Consider the following 21,582-nt stretch of genomic DNA (forward strand, 5'->3'; position numbering starts at 1 on the left):
ACTGTCTGCCCCACCTGGGACAGAGACTGTAGGTCCCGCATTGGACTCATCAGTCACCTGAGAACTCATTTTTAGTGTGGAAGCAAGTCATCCTCGGTTCCTAAGAAGAAGAAAGAGCATGAGCTGATTGTGTGTGTGTGTACCTGGGTGTGTGCGTGTGTGTGTATGTTTTGGAGTGATTGAGTGTGAAGTGCTCCCTCTACAGGCCCACTTACAGCTTGTGTGACGACAGGGCCTTTGGTGAGATAGTCACGTGATTTCTTGGAAAGCTGGTGACTGAGTCGAGTCTATAAAAAAGGGGCGGGAAGCTGTAGCCTGCAGTTAACACTTGGAGCCAACGCTGGGTGCTGTGGAATACCGAGCACCTCAGAAACAAACCCGGAGCACCTCCGCCAAATAACGGGGCTTCGCCGCTGCTGCCGCATCGGGAGCGGGAGCAGGAAGACGAGTGAGTTGTGTAAACGAGAAATAGCGAGCTGTAATTTTTAAACCTGTGGCAGACTCGGTGCCAGAACTGGAATTCTGGTTTAACGTACTGTATATGAAACAGGCTGGAGGTGGAGTGGGAGCTGGGTGCTGTGGGGCAGAGGGCTTGTTCGGCTCAGCATTGAAGTTCTGCTGACCTGGTTAACCCTTTGTCCGCTCTGCTAACTCGGCAACCCTTTTCTGCCTCGTTTCCTGTCTGGTAAACAATGCGTGTCCTCTCCAAACTTCCTCCTCCCTTTCTCACCCTCCCCCCTCGCTCCCGCCCCCCCTCGCCCCCTCCTCCCTCCACCCTCCACCCTCCTCTCCAAACTTCCTCCTCCCTTTCTCACCCTCCCCCCTCGCTCCCGCCCCCCCTCGCCCCCTCCTCCCTCCAGCCTCCGCCCCTCCACCCTCCCCTCCTCTACACTCCTGCCTTCCTACCCCTCACCCCCACCCCCTCCACCCTCCTCCCTCCCCCTCGTCCCCTCCACCCTCCTCCCCTCCACCTTCCTCTCCTCCCTCCTTTCCACTCAGCCCCCTCCTTCCTCCCCCTCACCCCTCCACCCTCCTCTCCTCCCTCCCTCCAACCCCTTCCACCCTCCTCTCCTCCCTTGCTCCCGCCCCCTCACCCACTCCTCCCTCCCCCTCACCCCCTCCTCCCTCCCCTTCGCCCCCTCCACCCTCCCCCTCACCCCCTCCACCTTGCCACCTCCTCCCCTCCACCCTCCTCTCCTCCCTCCCGCCCCCTCACTCAGGCCCCCTCCACCCCCCTCCCCTCCACCCTCCCCTCCTCTACCCTCCTCTCCTCCCTCCCTCCCCCTCACCCACTCCTCCTTCCCCCTCACCCCCTCCTCCCTCCCTCACCTGCTCCCTTCCTCCCCTTCCACTTCCAACCTCCTTCCGCCCTGTTCCACCATCACCCCTCCACTACCCTCCACCATCTTCCACAATTCACAATTCACAATTCAAATCGCTTTATTGGCATGATAAGTTACATCTTATGTTGCCAAAGCATCAAAATACATTTATGGTTTAGCACATAAACGCAGTTCTATTCATACAGTGTATAAACAGGTATATCCCTGAGTGTATAAATATACATTCGCATTGTTTATATATATTCTTTTCTTAGTTTACTGGTTGTCCCTCTGTTCATGGCAAGCTGTAACATAGTGTGCCGCCAGTGTTATACAGCTTCTCTCCTCTCCCAGTAGGAATGGGAGTTTTTGGTTGTCATTCAGATTTCTGAAATCAGGGCATATTTGTGAGAATTTTTGGTAGAAATTCTCCCTGATGCCCTGATATTTTCCACAAGCTGTGAGGAAGTGCATCTCTGTCTCCACCACTCCCTGACTGCAGTGAGAGCATATCCTGTCCTCTCTTGGCAGCCTGGTCTGCCTGTGTCTGCCTTTTTCGATAGCCAGGCTATGTTCACTAAGTCTGTACCTTGTCAAGGTTCTTCTCAGTTTGTTATCCTTTACCATGGTCAGGTAATCAGCTATGTTGTATTGTCTGTTTAGGGCCAAGTAGCAATTGAGTTTGCTTTGGGTTTTTGTTGTTTCTGCCCAATATGTCAGATATTTTTCCTTTTGCTTAGCGACGATTGTGTTGGGTCGAATTCTTTGTGTTACCCTGTCACTGTCCTGGGGCTGGTTATTGTTAGTATTGTTAGTAGTTACTTCACTGAGTCCCAGGACTAGTTGACTGAGGGTATCTTCCACTACACCTCCCCTCCACCCTCTTCCCATCCCTGCCCTCCTTCCCATCTGCCCTTCTTCCTCGTCCCCCATTTCCTCCTCCCCTCCCCCAGTCCACCCTCCTTCCCCTCCCTCCCATCCTGCCCTCTCCCCATCTCTTCCCTATTTCCTCTTCACCCACCCTTCCTCCCTCTTCCCCCTCCCCCTCCCTGGCTCTATCCGGCCGTCCAATCCAGCCCTAGACAGAGGGAGATGAAGGTCTCTCTCTGATGGGGGACTGAGTGGGACAGTGGATCCGACACTGACCTTTCACCCCCTGGGACATGGGTCAAATTAGAGGAATATGATTGGTGGTGGTGTGGGGGGGGAGGGGGAGAACATCTTTCATCCCGCAGTTGGCTGCGGGAATGGGGGGGGGGCAGTGCGGGAGGATGTTAGGGAGGTCACACTGGGGTCGGGCAGGTCACGCGGGGGTCAGGGGGTGTGGGGGGGCAGGCCACGCTGGGGTCGGGCAGGTCGCGCGGGGGTCGGGCAGGTCTCCGCGATCCCGTCTCATCGCCGGTCTTCCCGTTCCTTTCCCGCTTTGTGCCCAGGATGGAGGGACGGGGGAGGTGCACCCGCAAGCTGAAGCAGTGGATGATCGAGCAAGTGGACAGCAAGCTGTACCCGGGCCTGGTCTGGGAGGATCGCAAGCTGGGAATGTTCCGGATCCCGTGGAAGCACGCAGGCAAGCAAGACTACAGGCACGACGAGGACGCCGCCATTTTCAAGGTACGCCGCTGCCTCCTCCCAGCTACTCCCGCCAGAATCAACTGGGCGGAACTCAGCCTGGGCTGAGCCTGTTTTGGCTGGGGGAAGGGGGTCAGAGGTCACCAAGGTCCACATCGAGACCGCGACACTCAGGCCCTGGGTTCAGTTAACTTTACATTGATAGGAAATAATTCTGCAGCAGTTTCAGACCCAATCACAGCAACTTTGATTTATATAGCGCCGTTAACATAGTAAAACGTCCTAAGGCGCTTCACAGGAGCGATTAACAAACAAAACCTGACACCGAGTAACATAAGGAGATACGAGGACAGGTGACCAAAAGTTTAGAAAAATAGGAGCAGGAGTCGGCCATTCGGCCCTTCGAGCCTGCTCCGCCATTCAATATGATCATGGCTGATCCTCTATCTCAATACCATATTCCCGCTCTCTCCCCATACCCCTTGATGCCTTTTGTGTCTATCTATCTCCTTCTTAAATATATTCAGTGACTTGGCCTCCACAGCTTTCTGTGGTAGAGAATTCCACAGGTTCACCACCCTCTGAGTGAAGAAATTTCTCCTCATCTCAGTCCCAAATGTCCTACCCCGTATCCTCAGACTGCGACCCCTCGTTCTAGACCCCCCAGCCAGGGGAAACATCCTCCCTGCATCCAGTCTGTCTAGCCCTGTCAGAATTTTATACGTTTCAATGAGATCCCCTCTCATTCTTCTAAACTCGAGTGAATACAGGCCTAGTCGACCCAATCTCTCCTCATACGACAGCCCTGCCATCCCAGGAATCAGTCTGGTGAACCTTCGCTGCACTCCCTCTATGGCAAGTATATCCTTTCTGAGGTAAAGAGACCAAAACTGCACACAGTACTCCAGGTGTGGTCTCACCAAGGCCCTGTACAACTGTAGTAAGACATCCTTGCTCCTGTACTCGAATCCTCTTGCAATGAAGGCCAACAGACCATTTGCCTTCCTAACTGTTTGCTGCACCTGCATGTTTGCTTTCAGTGACTGGTGTACAAGGACATCCAGTTCCCTTTGTACATCAATATTTCCTAATCTATCACCATTTAAATAATACTCTGCCTTTGGTCAAAGAGGTAGGTTTTAAGGAGCGTCTTAAAGTAGGACAGAGAGGCGGAGAGGTTTAGGGAGGGAATTCCAGAGCTTAGGGCCCAGGCAGTTGAAGGCACGGCCACCAATGGTGAGACACTGACCTTTCAACCTCTGGGACCTGGGGTCAAATCCAGCCCCGGACAGAGGGGATGAAGGTCTCCTCCCTCTGATAGGGGGGTTGGGTAATGGTCAGTGGGTCAGGCACTGGAAGTGATTGCTGGGACAGTGTAGAAGGAGCTTTACTCTGTATCTAACCCGTGCTGTACCTGCCCTGGGAGTGTTTGATGGGGCAGTGTAGAGGGAGCTTTACTCTGTATCTAACCCGTGCTGTACCTGCCCTGGGAGTGTTTGATGGGGCAGTGTAGAAGGAGCTTTACTCTGTATCTAACCCGTGCTGTACCTGCCCTGGGAGTGTTTGATGAGACAGTGTAGAGGAAGCTTTACTCTGTATCTAACCCGTGCTGTACCTGCCCTGGGAGTGTTTGATGGGACAGTGTAGAGGGATGGTTACTCTGTATCTAACCTGTGCTGTACCTGACCTGGGTGTGTCTGATTCTGGTGCTGGGTTTGGTGATTGCGATGGGGAGTGTGGGGTAGCTCCGTCTCCATTAACGGGCCGAGCTCTCTCCGAACAGGCGTGGGCCAAGTTCAAGGGGAAATTCAAGGACGGAGACAAAGTGGACCCGGCCACCTGGAAAACGCGACTGAGGTGCGCGCTCAACAAGAGCTGCGAGTTTGAAGAGGTTCCCCAGCGCTCCCAGCTGGACATCTCCGAACCGTACAAAGTCTACAAGATCGTGGAGGAGAACACCATTAAACGTGAGTGCTCGCCTACTGCTTGTGTGGGGCGAGTCGGCGAGGGGAGCGGTGTACCCTTCTTGTGGTGCACTCTTAAAACAAATAAACTGTAACTAATAAAACTTTAAAAGAACCATAACAAATTAAATTAAAATTTCATTGGCCGGGGGTGATGATGCACTCCAGTCCCCCACGGCGCCCACCGGTTGCGGAAGGCCTCGGGTGTGCCGGCGGACACCGCGTGCTCCAACTCCAGGGCCACCCGGGCACGAACGTGGCCACGGAAGAGAGGCAGGCAGCTGGGCCGAACGACCCCCTCGACCGCCCGCTGCCTGGATCAGTTAATGGCCACTTTGGCCAGGCCCAGGAGCTGTCCTACATAGAAACATAGAAGATAGGAGCAGGAGTAGGCCATTCGGCCCCTCGAGTCTGTTCCGCCATTTAATGAGATCATGGCTGATCATCCAAATTCAGTACCCTGTCCCTGCCTTCTCCCCATATCCCTTGATCTCTTTAGCCTTAAGAAATATATCCAACTCCTTCTTGAATATATTTAATGAATTGGCCTCAACTGCCTTCTGTGGTAGAGAATTCCACAGGTTCACCACTCTCTGGGTGAAGAAATTCCTCCTCATCGCTGTCCTAAATGGCTTACCCCTTATCCTTAGACTGTGACCCCCTGGTTCTGGACTCCCCTACCAGGAAGTTCCCCCGACCTGCCCGCTCTCCCTCCGCACCGGGTGACCAAAGATCAGGAGCGTGGGACTGAAGTGCAGCCAGAAATCGAGGAGCAGCCCCTTCAGATAAAGAAGGGAGCGGTGTCACGGCGAGAGGGGCTATGGTGTATCCGTTCTGACGTGTGTTTCAATGGACTCCATTCACAGGGAAGTCAGCAGCTGACCTCGACCTGGGCACCGTGAAGTTGAAGAGGGCCGAGACGGCGAAGCGAATGAAATCGGAGCCCGGCTCCCCCACACAAGAGGAGGTGAGGAGCGGGGTAGCGTGTGCTGGGTCGGGGGCCCGGGGGGCTCCTCCTCGGGGGAGGAGGGGGTGTCGGGAGGCGGGGGTGGGGAGCTAACTGCAGGGACGATTAGAGCTGAGGGGGCGAGTAGGGGGATCTGTGTGAAACGGGGCTAAGGGGCTCTGTGCGGAGCAGGACTGGGGGAGCTGAGTGAAGAGTGATGCCCTCCATTGCTGTTTCCCAGCAGGCAGAGAGTGGCGCCCCCAGCAGGTGGAGAGTGAAGCTACTGGTCTTTTTTCCCCCCAGCAGGTGGAGAGTGACGGACCTCTTCTTGATTCCCAGCAGGTGGGGAGTGACAGACCTCTTCTTGGTTCCCAGCAGGTGGAGAGTGAGGCCCCCTGTTACTCAATCCCAGCAGGTTAAGAGTGACGCCCTCTTGTTTCCCAGCAGGTGGGGAGTGACAGACCTCTTCTTGATTCCCAGCAGGTGGAGAGTGAGGCCCCCTGTTACTCAATCCCAGCAGGTTAAGAGTGACGCCCTCTTGTTTCCCAGCAGGTGGAGAGTGACAGCCCCGCTCTCGTTTCCCAGCAGGCGGAAGAGAGTGACAACAGCTCCGATCCTAGTTCTGGCTCCGAGATGTCCGTGCAGGAGGAAGGTTCCGTTGAAAGCACCTCGCTGGAGTGGAGCATAGCCCCCACCACCACCACCACTGAAGGTAGAGCCCGAGGGCACGGTGCCCACTCCCAACGCGGGCCTGCGGGCAGGGCTCGGGACCGCAACCACCCCATTTACCTCCGGTAACAGGGCCCAAGGTCACCGCCGGCGATGGTCACTGGGAGTGGGGCACCCAGTGGCCTAGCAATTGAATCATGTGTGAACGTGGGTCCCACCGGGGTCGCGTAGGCCCCAAACAGGGTCACCTCGGCCTCAACCAGGGTCGCCTAGGCCCCCAAGAGGGTTGCATAGGCCCCACCTGGGCCGTCTAGGCCCTGCCCGGGTCACGTAGGCCCCAGCCAGGGTTGTGTAGGCTCCACCAGTGTCATCTAGGCCCCGACCAGGGTTGCCTAGGCCCCGAGCAGGGTCGCGTAGGCCACACCAGGATCATGTAGACTCAATGGGACATATATGCCTCACTAATTTAAAAGGAACACAATTTGTTTTGGCTCTGAGGTCCCACTTTCAGGACAGGAGCGGGGAGCAGGTGGGGCCTTGTTGAGGGTTGACGGGCAGTATGTACCTCAGTCTAAATCTACCTCTTTCTCTCCCTGCTGACAGTTGTGAATAATTACACAAATAGCCTCACCAACCTGATGTCGCCAAGCCTACCAGAGACAGGTAACACATTTTTTAGGGTATAAGTTTTTTTCTCTCTCCTTGAAAGAGGCTGGGGAGGGGATGGGCACGTGGCCATTAGGTAGGTGCCATGCTGAGACCTGGTGCCGCCCTTCAATCAAGCAAGGCCTCACTGGCGTTCTGGGATACCACACCCCTGGCATGATTATGCAGGCCCCACTTGGTCCTGGGAGTAGTCCAGCTTTGGCTGGGCCACTGGCCTCACTGGGATCATGTAGGCCACACTAGAGTTAGGCTACCTTCACTAGAGTCTTGCAGGCCCCACTGGGGTCAGGCAGGCGCCACGAGGTTGTATTGGCCACACAATGACCAGGAAGACCTCATTAGGGTCACATAGGCCCCACCAAGTTCATGTACAAGAGGATTTGAGTACAGGAGTAAAGACGTCTTACTCCAATTATATAGTGCCTTGGTGAGACCACACCTGGAGCACTATGTACAATTTGGGTCTCCTTACCTAAGGAAGGATATACTTGCCATAGAGGGATTGCAATGAAGGTTCACGAGATTGATTCCTGGGATGGCGGGAGTGTCGTATGAGAAGAGATTGAGTAAACTAGGCCTGTATTCTCTTGAATTCAGAAGAATGAGAGGGGATCTCATTGAAGCATACAAAATTATTACAGGGCTTGATAGGTTGGATGCTGAGAGAATGTTACCCTTGGCTGGGGAGTCTAGAACCAGGGGCCACAGCCTCAGGATAAAGGGTAGGCCATTCAGGACTGAGATGAGAAGAAATTTCTTCACAGAGGGTGGTGAATCTTTGGAATTCTCTACCCCAGAGGGTTGTGGAGGCTCAGTCATTGGGTATATTCAAAACAAGTCGATAGATTTCTGACTAGTAAGGGCATCAAGTGATATGGCGATAGGGCCGGTGAATGGAGTTGAGGCAGAAGATCAGCCATGGAGCAGGCTCGAAGGACTGAATGGCCTACTCCTGCTCCTATTTCTTATGTTCCTATGTGTAGGCCCCACCAGGTTCGTGTAGGCCCCACCAGGTTCGTGTCGGCCCCCCCAGGGTTGTGCAGGATTTATTAGGATCATGTAGGCCTGACCAGGCCTCATCTGGGTCATGCAGGCCTCATCTGGGACGTGTAGACCCCGCCAGGGCTTTGTAGACCCTACTAAGGCCGAATAGGTCTTATCTGGGTCATGTAGGCCCCACCAGGGCTTTGTAGGCCCTACTAGGGCCAAGCAGGCCTCATCTGGGTCGTGTAGGCCCCACCAGGGCTTTGTAGGCCCTACTAGGGCCGAGTAGGCCTTATCTGGGTTGTGTAGGCCCCACCAGGGCTTTGTAGGGCCGAGTAGGCCTTATCTGGGTCGTGTAGGCCCCACCAGGGCTTTGTAGACCCGACTAGGGCCAAGTAGGCCTTATCTGGGTCGTGTAGGCCCCACCAGGGCTTTGCAGGCCCTACTAGGGCCGAGTAGGCCTTATCTGGGTCACGTAGGCCCCAGCAGGGTGGAGTCGCCAGCTCTGATTGAACGTATTTCTGGAGGTTTGACCATGTGACACCTGATTGTGTGACATCCAGTCATGTGACATCCGGTCACATGACATCTGCCCGCAGTTTCCACATGTTCTTGCGTTCTTGCCCCACAGCTTGTGATGCAACCTCCACAAGTAGATGATGTATGCAACACGTGGAGCTTGGATTGCAGTTTAACCTTTGTTTCTGATTTGAGAACTCAGCCATTGATTACACAATGAGAGTCAATATGTTGGCACCTCAGATAGTGAAAGAGTCTTTCAAAATCGGACAAACAGTGTTCTCAGTTTATGCTGCTGTGCCATTTCAATGTTATGCTTAAATGGATCCTGCTATTCAGACTGGGAATAACAGTCTTCGCCATTACTTTACAGTTAAGTTAAGGATATACTTGCCTTAGAGGGAGTGCAACGAAGGTTCACCAGACTGATTCCTGGGATGGGGAGATTGTCCTATGAGGAGAGATTGTGTAGAATGGGCCTATAATCTCTGGAGTTTGGAATAATGAGAGGTGATCTCATTGAAACATACAAAATTCTGACAGGGTAGATACAGGGAGGATGTTTCACCTGTCTGGGGAGTCCAGAACCAGGGGTCACAGTCTCAGAATAAGGGGTCGGCCATTTAAGACTGAGATGAGGAGAAATGTCTTCACTCAGAGGGAATTTGGATGCTGAGTCGTTGAGTATCTTTAAATGTAAGAAGTCACACAACACCAGGTTATAGTCCAACAGCTTTATTTGAAATCACAAGCTTTCGGAGCGCTGCTCCTTCTTCAGGTGAAGTGGAGAAATGCATAAAGACACAGCTTATATAGTCAGAGAATCATGTCAGATGAAGGAGCAGTGCTCCGAAAGCTTGTGATTTCAAATAAAGCTGTTGGACTATAACCTGGTGTTGTGTGACTTCTTACATTTGTCCACCCCAGTCCAACTCCGGCATCTCCACACCATGGCGAGTATCTTTAAGACAGAGGTGGAGAGACTGGAGAAGCTGGGATTGTCCTCCTTAGAGCAGAGAAGGTTAAGGGGGGATCTGATAGAAGTGTTCAAAATTATGAAGGGTTTTGATAGAGTAAGGAGAAACTGTTTCCAATGGCTGAAGGGTCAGTAACCAGAGGACACAGATTTATGGTGCTTGGCAAAAGAACCAGAGGCGACATGAGGAGAATTTTCTTTACACAGCGAGTTGTGATCAGGAATGCCCTGCCTGAAAGGGCGATGGAAGCAGATTCAATAGTAACACTCAAAAGGGAGTTGATAAATACTTGAAGGGAAAATATTTGCAGGGATAGGAGGAATAGCAGAGGAGTGGGACTAATTGAATAACTCTTTCAAAGAGGCCTCACTGGGTCAGGCAGGCCTCGCCGGGTCACACAGGCCTCGCCGGGTCAGGCAGGCCTCGCCGGGTCAGGCAGGCCTTGCCGGGTCACGCAGGCCTCGCCGGGTCAGGCAGGTCTCGCCGGGTCAGGCAGGCCTCGCCGGGTAAGGCAGGCCTCGCCGGGTCAGGCAGGTCTCGCTGGGTCAGGCAGGCCTCGCTGGGTCAGGCAGGCCTCGCCGGGTCAGGCAGGCCTTGCCGGGTCACGGAGGCCTCGCCGGGTCACGGATCCTCGCCGGGTCAGGCAGGCCTCGCCGGGTCAGGCAGGCCTCGCCGGGTCAGGCAGGCCTCGCCGGGTCACGGAGGCCTCGCCGGGTCACGGAGGCCTCGCCGGGTCAGGCAGGCCTCGCCGGGTAAGGCAGGCCTCGCCGGGTCAGGCAGGTCTCGCCGGGTCAGGCAGGCCTCGCCGGGTCAGGCAGGCCTCGCCGGGTCAGGCAGGCCTTGCCGGGTCACGGAGGCGTCGCCGGGTCACGGATCCTCGCCGGGTCACGGAGGCCTCGCCGGGTCACGGAGTCTTCGCCGGGTCACGGAGTCTTCGCCGGGTCAGGCAGGCCTCGCCAGGTCACGGAGGCCTCGCCGGGTCACGGAGGCCTCGCCGGGTGAGGCAGGCCTCGCCGGGTCACGGAGGCCTCGCCGAGTCACGGAGGCGTCGCTGGGTCAGGCAGGCCTCGCTGGGTCAGGCAGGCCTCGCCGGATCACATAGGCCTAACTAAATTAAAAAGAACAATTCTTTTTGGAGCCATTCTGTCTGGCTAACACCCCACTGTTGTATTTGTTCCTCCCTAGAACCCAACTCGATGTCCATCTCCTTCCACTACGGTGGCGTCGAGGTCGGCCACACCGTGACGCGGCATGGCTGCAAGATCTCGTCGGCGCCGCCCCCGTCCCGCAGCGACGCCTCATTCGGCTCCCAGGCCATGGAGAAGCTGCGCTTCCCCCCGGCGGACGGCATCAGCTGCCCGGAGAAGCGGCGGGCGACGGAGGTGCTGCTGACCTTCCTGGAGCGCGGTGTGATGCTGGACAGCAACAGCCACGGGATCTTCGTCCAGCGCCTGTGCCAGGGCCGGGTCTTCTGGAGCGGGCCCTGCGCCCTCTGCCCCGACCGGCCCAACAAGCTGGAGCGCGAGAAGGTGGAGAAGCTGTTCGACCGCAAGAAGTTCGAGCAGGGTAATTATCGGCCGGGGAGAGTGGGGAGGGGGCGGAAACTCCACCACAAACCCCACCCCCGGCACTTGTATCGTGTCTGGAGCTTGGGAAACGTTCTGAGCGGCTTCACCGCAAGGGGAGGGGCAGGAAATGGATTGACCAGTCTCCTGTGAAATGGGAAAATGTAAAGATAAAAGTGTGAGGGAGAAAATGACAACAGGAAATAAGCTGTGTGTTTGTTTGTTTCTGTTTGTGTGTGTGTGTGTTTTTGAGTGAGTGTTTGCGCATGAGTTTTAAAGGCTATGGGGGCTAAATTCGGTTGATTTGTGCCTCCCAATAGCGCCCTCTTAGACACAAAGCAACTCGCACCCGGGTGCGGCGCCGTTAACGCCCCCCGTCAAATTCAGCGGGAGGTTAGCAGCGGCGCTAACCGTTAGCGCTGCGCAGCACTGCGCCGCCGCCGATGACATCATCGCCGTGCGCAGCGCCCCGCTCGCAAGACTGGGTGGAGCCCCCCGCCTTACCGCCGAACGCTATGTCCGACGAGGTCAGGGGGGCCTAACAGCGGCCGGTGTGGCGCTAGTTGAAGGGGAGGTGGCGGGCGGCCATTTTTGTTGCTGGCCGCCTACCAGCACCTGCCCCCGGCTGCTCGCCGTGAGCCTGGAATGCCTCTTGAGTGCCGGGCTCGTTTGCCGGCCCTCCCGATCCCTGGTGGCCCAGCTGGGCGCCGGGACACGCTGCGCCAGGCCCCTCCCCTTTAATAAGGAGAGGAAAGCCTGCAGTACCCGTTGCGGCACATAGCGCCGCGATATTGGCTCGCAGCGCCCCTCATCCCTCTCGGGGCACTACCTGGGCAAATCGGCCGCGGGTCGCTAACTTTTTCGGGGCGCTTAAATTAGCGCCCCGGTGGAGGTAGCGCCCCATTTTTTACCCCTATGAACTTGTGTGAACGGGTGAGGGTTTGTGTGTGTGTGTGAGGGTTTGTGTGTGTGTGTGTGTGTGAGGGTTTGTGTGTGTATGTGTGTGAGGGTTTGTGTGTGAGGGTTTGTGTGTGTGTGTGTGAGGGTTTGTGTGTGTGTGTGTGTGAGGGTTTGTGTGTGTGTGTGAGGGTTTGTGTGTGTGTGAGGGTTTGTGTGTGTGTGTGTGAGGGTTTGTGTGTGTGTGAGGGTTTGTGTGTGTGTGAGGGTTTGTGTGTGTGTGAGGGTTTGTGTGTGTGAGGGTTTGTGTGTGTGAGGGTTTGTGTGTGTGTGTGTGTGAGGGTTTGTGTGTGAGGGTTTGTGTGTGTGTGTGTGAGGGTTTGTGTGTGTGTGTGTGTGAGGGTTTGTGTGTGTGTGTGTGAGGGTTTGTGTGTGTGTGAGGGTTTGTGTGTGTGTGTGTGAGGGTTTGTGTGTGTGTGAGGGTTTGTGTGTGTGAGGGTTTGTGTGTGTGTGAGGGTTTGTGTGTGTGTGTGAGGGTTTGTGTGTGTGTGAGGGTTTGTGTGTGTGTGAGGGTTTGTGTGTGTGAGGGTTTGTGTGTGTGTGTGTGAGGGTTTGTGTGTGTGTGAGGGTTTGTGTGTGTGTGAGGGTTTGTGTGTGTGTGTGTGTGAGGGTTTGTGTGTGTGTGAGGGTTTGTGTGTGTGTGAGGGTTTGTGTGTGTGAGGGTTTGTGTGTGTGAGGGTTTGTGTGTGTGTGAGGGTTTGTGTGTGTGTGAGGGTTTGTGTGTGTGTGAGGGTTTGTGTGTGTGTGAGGGTTTGTGTGTGTGAGGGTTTGTGTGTGTGTGTGTGTGAGGGTTTGTGTGTGAGGGTTTGTGTGTGTGTGTGTGAGGGTTTGTGTGTGTGTGAGGGTTTGTGTGTGTGTGTGTGTGAGGGTTTGTGTGTGAGGGTTTGTGTGTGTGTGTGTGAGGGTTTGTGTGTGTGTGAGGGTTTGTGTGTGTGTGAGGGTTTGTGTGTGTGATGAGGGTTTGTGTGTGTGTGTGTGAGGGTTTGTGTGTGTGTGTGTGAGGGTTTCTGTGTGTGAGGGTTTGTGTGTGTGTGAGGGTTTGTGTGTGTGTGTGTGAGGGTTTGTGTGTGTGTGTGTGAGGGTTTGTGTGTGTGTGAGGGTTTGTGTGTGTGAGGGTTTGTGTGTGTGTGAGGGTTTGTGTGTGTGTGAGGGTTTGTGTGTGTGAGGGTTTGTGTGTGTGAGGGTTTGTGTGTGTGAGGGTTTGTGTGTGTGTGTGTGTGAGGGTTTGTGTGTGAGGGTTTGTGTGTGTGTGTGTGAGGGTTTGTGTGTGTGTGTGAGGGTTTGTGTGTGTGTGAGGGTTTGTGTGTGTGTGTGTGAGGGTTTGTGTGTGTGTGTGTGAGGGTTTGTGTGTGTGTGAGGGTTTGTGTGTGTGATGAGGGTTTGTGTGTGTGTGTGTGAGGGTTTGTGTGTGTGTGTGTGAGGGTTTCTGTGTGTGAGGGTTTGTGTGTGTGTGAGGGTTTGTGTGTGTGTGTGTGAGGGTTTGTGTGTGTGTGTGTGAGGGTTTGTGTGTGTGTGAGGGTTTGTGTGTGCGTGTGTGAGGGTTTCTGTGTGAGGGTTTGTGTGTGTGTGAGGGTTTGTGTGTGTGTGTGTGTGTGTGAGGGTTTGTGTGTGTGTGTGTGTGAGGTTTTGTGTGTGAGGGTTTGTGTGTGTGAGGGTTTGTGTGTGTGTGAGGGTTTCTGTGTGTGAGGGTTTCTGTGTGTGAGGGTGTGTGTGTGTGAGGGTTTGTGTGTGTGTGTGTGAGGGTTTGTGTGTGTGTGTGTGAGGGTTTGTGTGTGTGTGTGAGGGTTTGTGTGTGTGTGTGTGAGGGTTTGTGTGTGTGTGTGAGGGTTTGTGTGTGTGTGTGAGGGTTTGTGTGTGTGTGTGAGGGTTTGTGTGTGTGTGTGTGAGGGTTTGTGTGTGTGTGTGTGAGGGTTTGTGTGTGTGAGGGTGTGTGTGTGTGAGGGTTTGTGTGTGTGTGAGGGGTTGTGTGTGTGTGAGGGGTTGTGTGTGTGTGAGGGTTTGTGTGTGTGTGTGTGTGAGGGTTTGTGTGTGTGTGTGTGTGTGAGGGTTTGTGTGTGTGTGTGTGTGGGTTTGTGTGTGTGCGAGGGTTTGTGTTTGTGTGTGTGAGGGTTTGTGTGTGTGTGAGGGTTTGTGTGTGTGAGGGTTTGTGTGTGTGAGGGTTTGTGTGTGTGTGTGAGGGTTTGTGTGTGTGTGTGAGGGTTTGTGTGTGAGGGTTTGTGTGTGTGTGTGTGTGAGGGTTTGTGTGTGTGTGAGGGTTTGTGTGTGTGTGTGTGTGAGGGTTTGTGTGTGTGTGAGGGTTTGTGTGTGTGAGGGTTTGTGTGTGTGAGGGTTTGTGTGTGCGAGGGTTTGTGTGTGTGTGTGAGGGTTTGTGTGTGTGTGAGGGTTTGTGTGTGTGAGGGTTTGTGTGTGTGTGTGTGAGGGTTTGTGTGTGTGCGAGGGTTTGTGTGTGTGTGTGTGTGAGGGTTTGTGTTTGTGTGTGTGAGGGTTTGTGTGTGTGTGCGAGGGTTTGTGTGAGTGAGGATTTGTGCGTGTGCGCACACGCCAGGGTTTGTGCGTGTGCGCGCGCCAGGGTTTGTGCGTGTGCGCGCGCGCGCCAGGGTTTGCGCGTGTGCGCGCACGTGCCAGGGCTTGTGCGGCTGCGCACGCGCCAGTGTTTGTGGGGGCGCACGGCAGGATTTGTGTGCGCCAGGGTTTGTGCGTGCGTGCACGCGCCAGGGTTTGTGCGTGTGTGCACGCCAGGTTTTGTGCGGGTGTGCGCACGCGCGCCTGGGTTTGTGCGTGTGCGCGCGCGTGCCAGGGTTTGTGCGGGTGCGCGCGCGCGCCAGGGTTTGTGCGAGTGCTCGTGCGCCAGGGCTTGTGCGGCTGCGCGCGCGCGGGCCAGGGTTGCTGTGCGCCTGTCAGGGTTTGTGTGCGCGCGTGCGCCAGGGTTCGTGCGTGTGTGCGTGCGCCAGGGTTCATGCGTGTGTGCGCGCGCCAGGGTTGGTGTGGGTGCGCGCGCGCCAGGGTTTGTGCGTGTGCACGCGCGCCAGGGATTGTGCGTGTGAGCGCGCGCGCCAGGGTTTGTGCGGGTGCGCGCGCGCCAGGGTTTGTGCGGGCGCGTGCGCCAGGGTTTGTGCGGGCGCGCGCCAGGGTTTGTGTGTGCGCGCGTGCCAAGGTTGGTGTGCGCGCCAGGGTTTGTGTGTGTGTGCGCGCGTGCGCGCCAGGATTTGTGCACGCGCGCCAGGATTTGTGCGCGCGCGTGCACCAGAGTTTGTGTGCGCGCGCGCATGAGTGTTTGTGTGTGCGTGCGCGAGGGTTTGTGTGTGCGAGGGGTTTGTGTGTGTGCGAGGGTTGTGTGCATGTGAGGGTTTGTGTGTGTGTGTGAGGGTTTGTTTGTGTGCGCGAGGGTTTGTGTGCGCACGAGGGTTGTGTGTGCGCGCGAGGGTTTGTGTGTGCGCGAGGGTTTGTTTGTGTGCGCGCGAGGGTTTGTGCGCGCGCGAGGGCTTGTGTGTGCGCGCGAGGGTTTGTGTGTGCGCGCGGGGGTTTCTGTGTGCGCGCGAGGGTTTGTGTGTGCGAGGGTTTGTGTGTGGGGGGTTTTGTGTTTATGTGTGTGTGGGGTTGGGAGGGCGGTGCGGGGAGGTGGGATATATGGTGTGGAAGCAGGAAGCGGGCGATACTAATGCAGCTTGTGAATTTGCCATAGAGCTGGAGCAGTACCACGTGGAGGGCGGGGTTGCCCCGGAGTACCGGGTGACATTGTGCTTCGGCGAAGAACTCACGGCGACAGATTCTATGGCCGACAAGCTGATCACCGTGCAGGTGAGGAACCTTCACCCCCCGCCTCGCCACACCCCCACACATCCTAATGCCAGTTCGTGGCTCAATGTTGACTGAATCCAACTCTGACCCCTCCCCAAGCTTATTAATGCTCCCTTCCACCCAATCTCAGGCTATTCTCCTCGCACCATTGGTTCTCCAGGCTGTTGCGTCATGGACTTGGGGTGGGCGAACCATGTGAACAAGAGATGGGGACCGCATCAATCTGACAGTGTTTAAAGAGCGGAAACAAAATGGTTAAGTCCACCTCTCCTGTCACCCCTCCTGCCCCACCCCATCCCCATCCCCAGTGTCTCGGTGTGCACATCAGCATGGTACTGAGCCCCACAGAGAGCGGGAAGAACCCAGGCTCCATCATCACTCCCCCGCCGGTCTGTGTTGCCCCACCCCACGACAGAACGCCCTGCCGGCCACCTGGTCTGACAGGCAAGGGTGGCCACTCGAGGAGAGAGGGCGTCATTTCAGGTCCCGGCTTCCGGTTAAAGCGGCTGAGGTCAGGCAACTCCTCCCCCTTCTCCCCTCCCTCACCAGGCCGTGGTATCGTCCCTTTGGCCATGCCGTGGGAACCAATGAGATTCGCCAAAAAAACAGCTGCATCGGACCGCAGTGAGAAAACAGCTGTATCGGACCCCAGTGAGAAAACAGCTGCATTGGACCCCAGTGAGAAAACAGCTGTATCGGACCCCAGTGAGAAAACAGCTGCATCGGACCGCAGTGAGAAAACAGCTGTATCGGACCCCAGTGAGAAAACAGCTGCATTGGACCCCAGTGAGAAAACAGCTGTATCGGACCCCAGTGAGAAAACAGCTGTATCGGACCGCAGTGAGAAAACAGCTGTATCGGACCCCAGTGAGATAACAGCTGTATCGGACCCCGTGAGAAAACAGCTGTATTGGACCCCAGTGAGAAAACAGCTGTATCGGACCCCAGTGAGAAAACAGCTGTAACAGACCCCAGTGAGAAAACAGCTGTATCGGCCCAGTGAGAAAACAGCTGTATCGGACCCCAGTGAGAAAACAGCTGTATCGGACCCCAGTGAGAAAACAGCTGTATCGATCCCCATTGAGTACAGCTGTATCGGACCCCAGTGAGAAAACAGCTGTATCGGACCCCAGTGAGAAAACAGCTGTATCGATCCCCAGTGAGAAAAAAGCTGTATCGGACTCCAGCGAGAAAACAGCTGTATTGGACCCCAGTGAGAAAACAGCTGTATCGGACCCCAGTGAGAAAACAGCTGTATCGGACCCCAGTGAGAAAACAGCTGTAATGGACCCCAGATAAGAAAACAGCTGTATCGGACCCCAGCGAGAAAACAGTTATATCGGACCCCAGTGAGAAAACAGCTGTATAGCACCGCAGCGAGAAAACAGCTGTATCGGACCCAGTGAGAAAACAGCTGTATCAGACCCAGTGAGAAAACAGCTGTAACGGACCCCAGTGAGAAAACAGCTGTAACGGACCCCAGTGAGAAAACAGCTGTATCGGCCCCAGTGACAAAACAGCTGTATTGGACCCCAGTGAGAAAACAGCTGTATCGGACTGCAGTGAGAAAACAGCTGTATCGGCCCAGTGAGAAAACAGCTGTATCGGACCCAGTGAGAAAACAGCTGTATCGGACCCCAGTGAGAAAACAGCTGTAACGGATCCCAGTGAGAAAACAGCTGTATCGGACCCCAGTGAGAAAACAGCTGTATTGGACCCCAGTGAGAAAACAGCTGTATCGGACCCCAGTGAGAAAACAGCTGTATTGGACCTCAGTGAGAAAACAGCTGTATCGGACCCCAGTGAGAAAACAGCTGTATCGGACCTCAGTGAGAAAACAGCTGTATCGGACCGCAGTGAGAAAACAGCTGTATCGGACCCAGTGAGAAAACAGCTGTATCGGACCCCAGTGAGAAAACAGCTGTAACGGACCGCAGTGAGAAAACAGCTGTATTGGACCCCAATGAGAAAACAGCTGTATCGGACCCCAGTGAGAAAACAGCTGTAACGGACCGTAGTGAGAAAACAGCTGTATTGGACCCCAGTGAGCAAACAGCTGTATCGGACCGCAGTGAGAAAACAGCTGTATCGGACCCCAGTGAGAAAACAGCTGTATCGGACCCCAGTGAGAAAACAGCTGGAACGGACCCAGTGAGAAAACAGCTGTATCGGACCCAGTGAGAAAACAGCTGTATCGGACCCCAGTGGGAAAATATCACCTGGTCACTGTCCCATCCAACACTCCCAGAGCGCTGAGAGTCTCAGTGGATGGGGAAAGCGCTGACCCCACCCCTGCCACCTGGGCCCCGTTTCCCCTCGTGCATAGGCAGTACAGACAGGACTCTGGGGGGGGGGGCAGACCCCACACGATTGTGATTCCCACCAGCCCCTCCCCCACCCCCGCCTTCCCTCTTGGCCTGGACCCTCGGTGATGTTTGTCCTTCTCCTTTTCCCCCCTCCCCCTTTGCAGATCCACCAGGTTGCCGCCCAACATCTGCTCGACCGTGAAGTGGAGATCCAGGATGCCTCCTTCATCCTCCTCAGCGAGAACTTCAGCGACCGATTCTCCCACGCCTTTCGCGAGATCTCCACCAGCCTGTACGGGATCTCGTAACCGGGAAGGCCAGCAACCACGGTCCTGCCCCTCCCCTCGCCAAGGCCGCCGCACCCCACGGTCGAATGCCGGACTTATCGGAGATCGGTGGTGAGGTGGAGGGGAGGGGGAGGAAAAAGAATCGAGTTTGAAATCTTCAAGATGGCCGACGGCCTCTTTTTTTTCACCCCCCCCCCCCCCACCGCCTTTGTAAATAGGCCCATCGCCGTGACGACGGAGGAGTTTCTGCATTACCGACCAGCCCGCATGGGGAGACCACGGGCCCGGGGGGGTGGGGGGGAGGATGGCAGGGGTTGAGGGAGGGAGGGGGAAGCGATTTTTAAAAATTGTTTAACACCGCCCTCAGCCCGACCGTCTGTAATCATGACCTTTCACCCCGAGGACGGGCGGGGGCCTAGTGGGGTGAGCTGGTCGCCCCCCCCCTCACCCGTTCAGTGCCCAGAACCGAACGCGGTTCTCCAGATGGGGTCTGACCAGAGCTCTGTACAGCTGAAGCATCACTTCCACCCCTTCATACTCCAGCCCTCGAGTTAAAGGGCTACATTCCATTAGCCTATTTAAGTATTTTTTTGTACCTGTCCAGTAGCTTTTAGTGATTTGATCTCCACGTCCACGTCGTATGTTTAACATTAACTTACTTACAAGAACGGTCAGTTGCGTATCTACAGCTGTGTTACTGCTCCCAACTTCCATCACATGCCTTATGCTTTATTTTTTTACTCTCTCGCCATTGCTCCTGGTTCTCGTAGAACCAGACTCCACCCACTCTCCCTCTCCCTCCCTCCCTCCCTCCCTCTCTTTCTCCCTTCCTCCCTCTCTCTCTCCCCACTCCCAGGCCCCTGGCTCTCGCAGAACCTGACTCCACCCACTCGCCCACCCTCCCTCTCTCTCTCTCTCTCCCTCCCTCCTTCCCTTGGTCCCTCCATCTCCCTCCCTCCCTCCATCTTACTCCCTCTCCCTCCCTCCCTCTCTCTCTCCCTCACTCCCATGCCCCTGACGCGCGCAAAACCGGGATCCACCCACCCTCCCTCTCTCTCATACTCTCCTTCCCACCCCTTCCATCTCTCTCCCTCTGTCCCTCCATCTCTCTCCCTCTCCCTCTGTCCCTCCATCTCTCTCCCTCTCCCTCCCTCCCTCTCTGCCTCCTCCTCCCTCCCTCCCTCTCTGCCTCCTCCTCCCTCTCTGCCTCCTCCTCCCTCCCTCCCTCTCTGCCTCCTCCTCCCTCCCTCCCTCTCTGCCTCCTCCTCCCTCTCTGCCTCCTCCTCCCTCCCTCCCTCTCTGCCTCCTCCTCCCTCCCTCCCTCTCTGCCTCCTCCTCCCTCCCTCCCTCTCTGCCTCCTCCTCCCTCCCTCCCTCTCTGCCTCCTCCTCCCTCCCTCCCTCTCTGCCTCCTCCTCTCTCCCACTCCCAGCCCTCGATCTGTCCTCACAGAACCTGACTCAGCACCCCCCTCCCTCTCTCTCCCATTCCCTCTCCCTCCTCCTCTCCCCCACTCCCAGGCTCGGTCTCGCTGGGATTGACCCCTGACCCCCCCACCCCGAGACCCCTTGTCCTGAAGCCCTCGGCCCTCACCCGGAGTTCCTGCCCTCTCCCGGCTGATTGAGACCCCCCTCTCCCCCCTTGTGAAGTGGGTCTCTGGATGTATGAGGAGCGAGTGTCCTGGGGGATGAATATAATGTGAAGGGAAAGGTCTGTGTTTTTAATCCTGTCAAGAATTTCATAATAAATATTAAAGGACTTTTCAATCTTTATCTTGTGCGATTTTGGTTGCTCTCTCTCGCCCGCCTCTCCTGAAGGCCCTGACTCCTCGTGGGGAGAGGTATGGGATCCACAGGCACTGGCTGCCCTCCGGTACCGCACACCCACTGGCCTGAGCTCAGACACTGAGTGCAGGCAGGCATTCGACCATGTGGGCATCACAGCCCAGAGCTCACCTGTCCTCACTCACGTCTCCCCAGCGCCCTATTCACCCACATGTCTGCATACTCACACATATGTTCGAAAGCTAGCGAATTTCTCAAGTGAGCCCGGGATAGTTTTCTGCAACAATATGTCCTAGAACCAACAAGGGTGCAGGCCATGTTAGATTTAGTAATGAGCCAGATTTAGTTAACAGCCTAACAGCGCGTGAACATTTATCTAATAACGATCATAACATGATAGAGTTCAACGTTGTGTTTGAAAGGGAGCGACGCGAAACAGATACTAAGATTCTAGTATATGGGATCTTGGGCTTCATAAATAGGGGTATTGAGTACAAAGGTAGAGAAGTTATGCTGAACCTTTATAAAGCGCTGGTTAGGCCACAACTGGAGTATTGCGTCCAGTTCCGGTCACCACACTTTAGGAAGGATGTGAAGGCCCTCGAGAGGGTGCAGAGGAGATTTACCAGAATGGTTCTGGGGATGGGGGATCTTCGCTACAAGGACAGGTTGGAGAAGCTGGATTTGTTTTCATTAGAGCAAAGGAGGTTGAGGGGTGATTTGATAGAGGTGTACAAGATTATGACAGGTTTGGAGAGGCTAGACGGGGAAAGGCTGTTCCCACTAGTTGATGGTACAAGGACTAGGGGACACAGATTTAAGGTTTTGGGCAAGAGATACAGGGGGACGTGAGGAAAAACTTTTTTACGCAGCGAGTTGTGAGGACCTGGAACTCGCTGCCGACGGAAGCGGAGACACTCAGTGTTTTCGAGGGGAGACTGGATAGGCACTTGAGGGAAATACTTGCAGGGCTACGGGGATAGAGCGGGGGAATGGGACTGACTAGATTGTTCTACAGAGAGCCGGCACGGACTCGATGGGCCGCATGGCCTCCTTCTGTGCCGTTATGACTCTATGACTCCATTTGGGAAAGGCCAACTTCAACGGGATGAGGCAGAGACTGTCCACGGTAAACTGGGCAAATCTGTTAATGGGTAAAATGACAGAAGATCAGTGGGGAAAGAATGTAAGGTGATAGAGAACCAGTTTATACCCCCTGAGGGGCAAGAGCACTACTTCCCAAAAAACAGCCATGGACGACTAAAGAGGTG

The 21,582-nt window shown here is 55.4% G+C and overlaps 1 protein-coding gene across 2 annotated transcripts; it reads left to right on the forward strand.

Moving 5' to 3' along the window:
* The first annotated feature begins 308 nt into the window (after positions 1 to 308).
* Positions 309 to 20,297, forward strand: LOC147119551 (interferon regulatory factor 8-like). 2 transcript variants are annotated; one of them, XM_085985125.1, is made up of 9 exons: positions 309 to 448; positions 2,756 to 2,933; positions 4,675 to 4,858; positions 5,722 to 5,822; positions 6,351 to 6,513; positions 7,074 to 7,133; positions 10,802 to 11,182; positions 15,821 to 15,936; positions 18,407 to 20,297. In XM_085985125.1, the coding sequence occupies exons 2-9, from the start codon at positions 2,757 to 2,759 to the stop codon at positions 18,548 to 18,550; spliced, it is 1,326 nt and encodes a 441-aa protein (XP_085841251.1). In that variant the 5' UTR covers positions 309 to 448; position 2,756; the 3' UTR covers positions 18,551 to 20,297. The 2 variants fall into 2 exon arrangements, with proteins under 2 accessions (XP_085841251.1, XP_085841252.1); XM_085985126.1 differs by having other exon boundaries at positions 6,354 to 6,513.
* Positions 20,298 to 21,582: the final 1,285 nt, after the last annotated feature.

This window comes from Somniosus microcephalus, chromosome 4 (genome assembly GCF_052327205.1).
Source record: "Somniosus microcephalus isolate GS21.2 chromosome 4, FLI_Smic_1.0, whole genome shotgun sequence".
Taxonomy (NCBI): Eukaryota; Metazoa; Chordata; class Chondrichthyes; order Squaliformes; family Somniosidae; genus Somniosus; species Somniosus microcephalus.

Bases quoted from the DNA above. Each gene is read 5' to 3' on its own strand.
- LOC147119551 (XM_085985125.1), top strand. From the start codon at position 2,757: ATGGAGGGACGGGGGAGGTGCACCCGCAAGCTGAAGCAGTGGATGATC. The intron at 4,859-5,721 runs GTGAGTGCTCGC...CTCCATTCACAG, and splicing joins GGAGGAGAACACCATTAAAC to GGAAGTCAGCAGCTGACCTC. The intron at 6,514-7,073 runs GTAGAGCCCGAG...CCCTGCTGACAG, and splicing joins CACCACCACCACCACTGAAG to TTGTGAATAATTACACAAAT.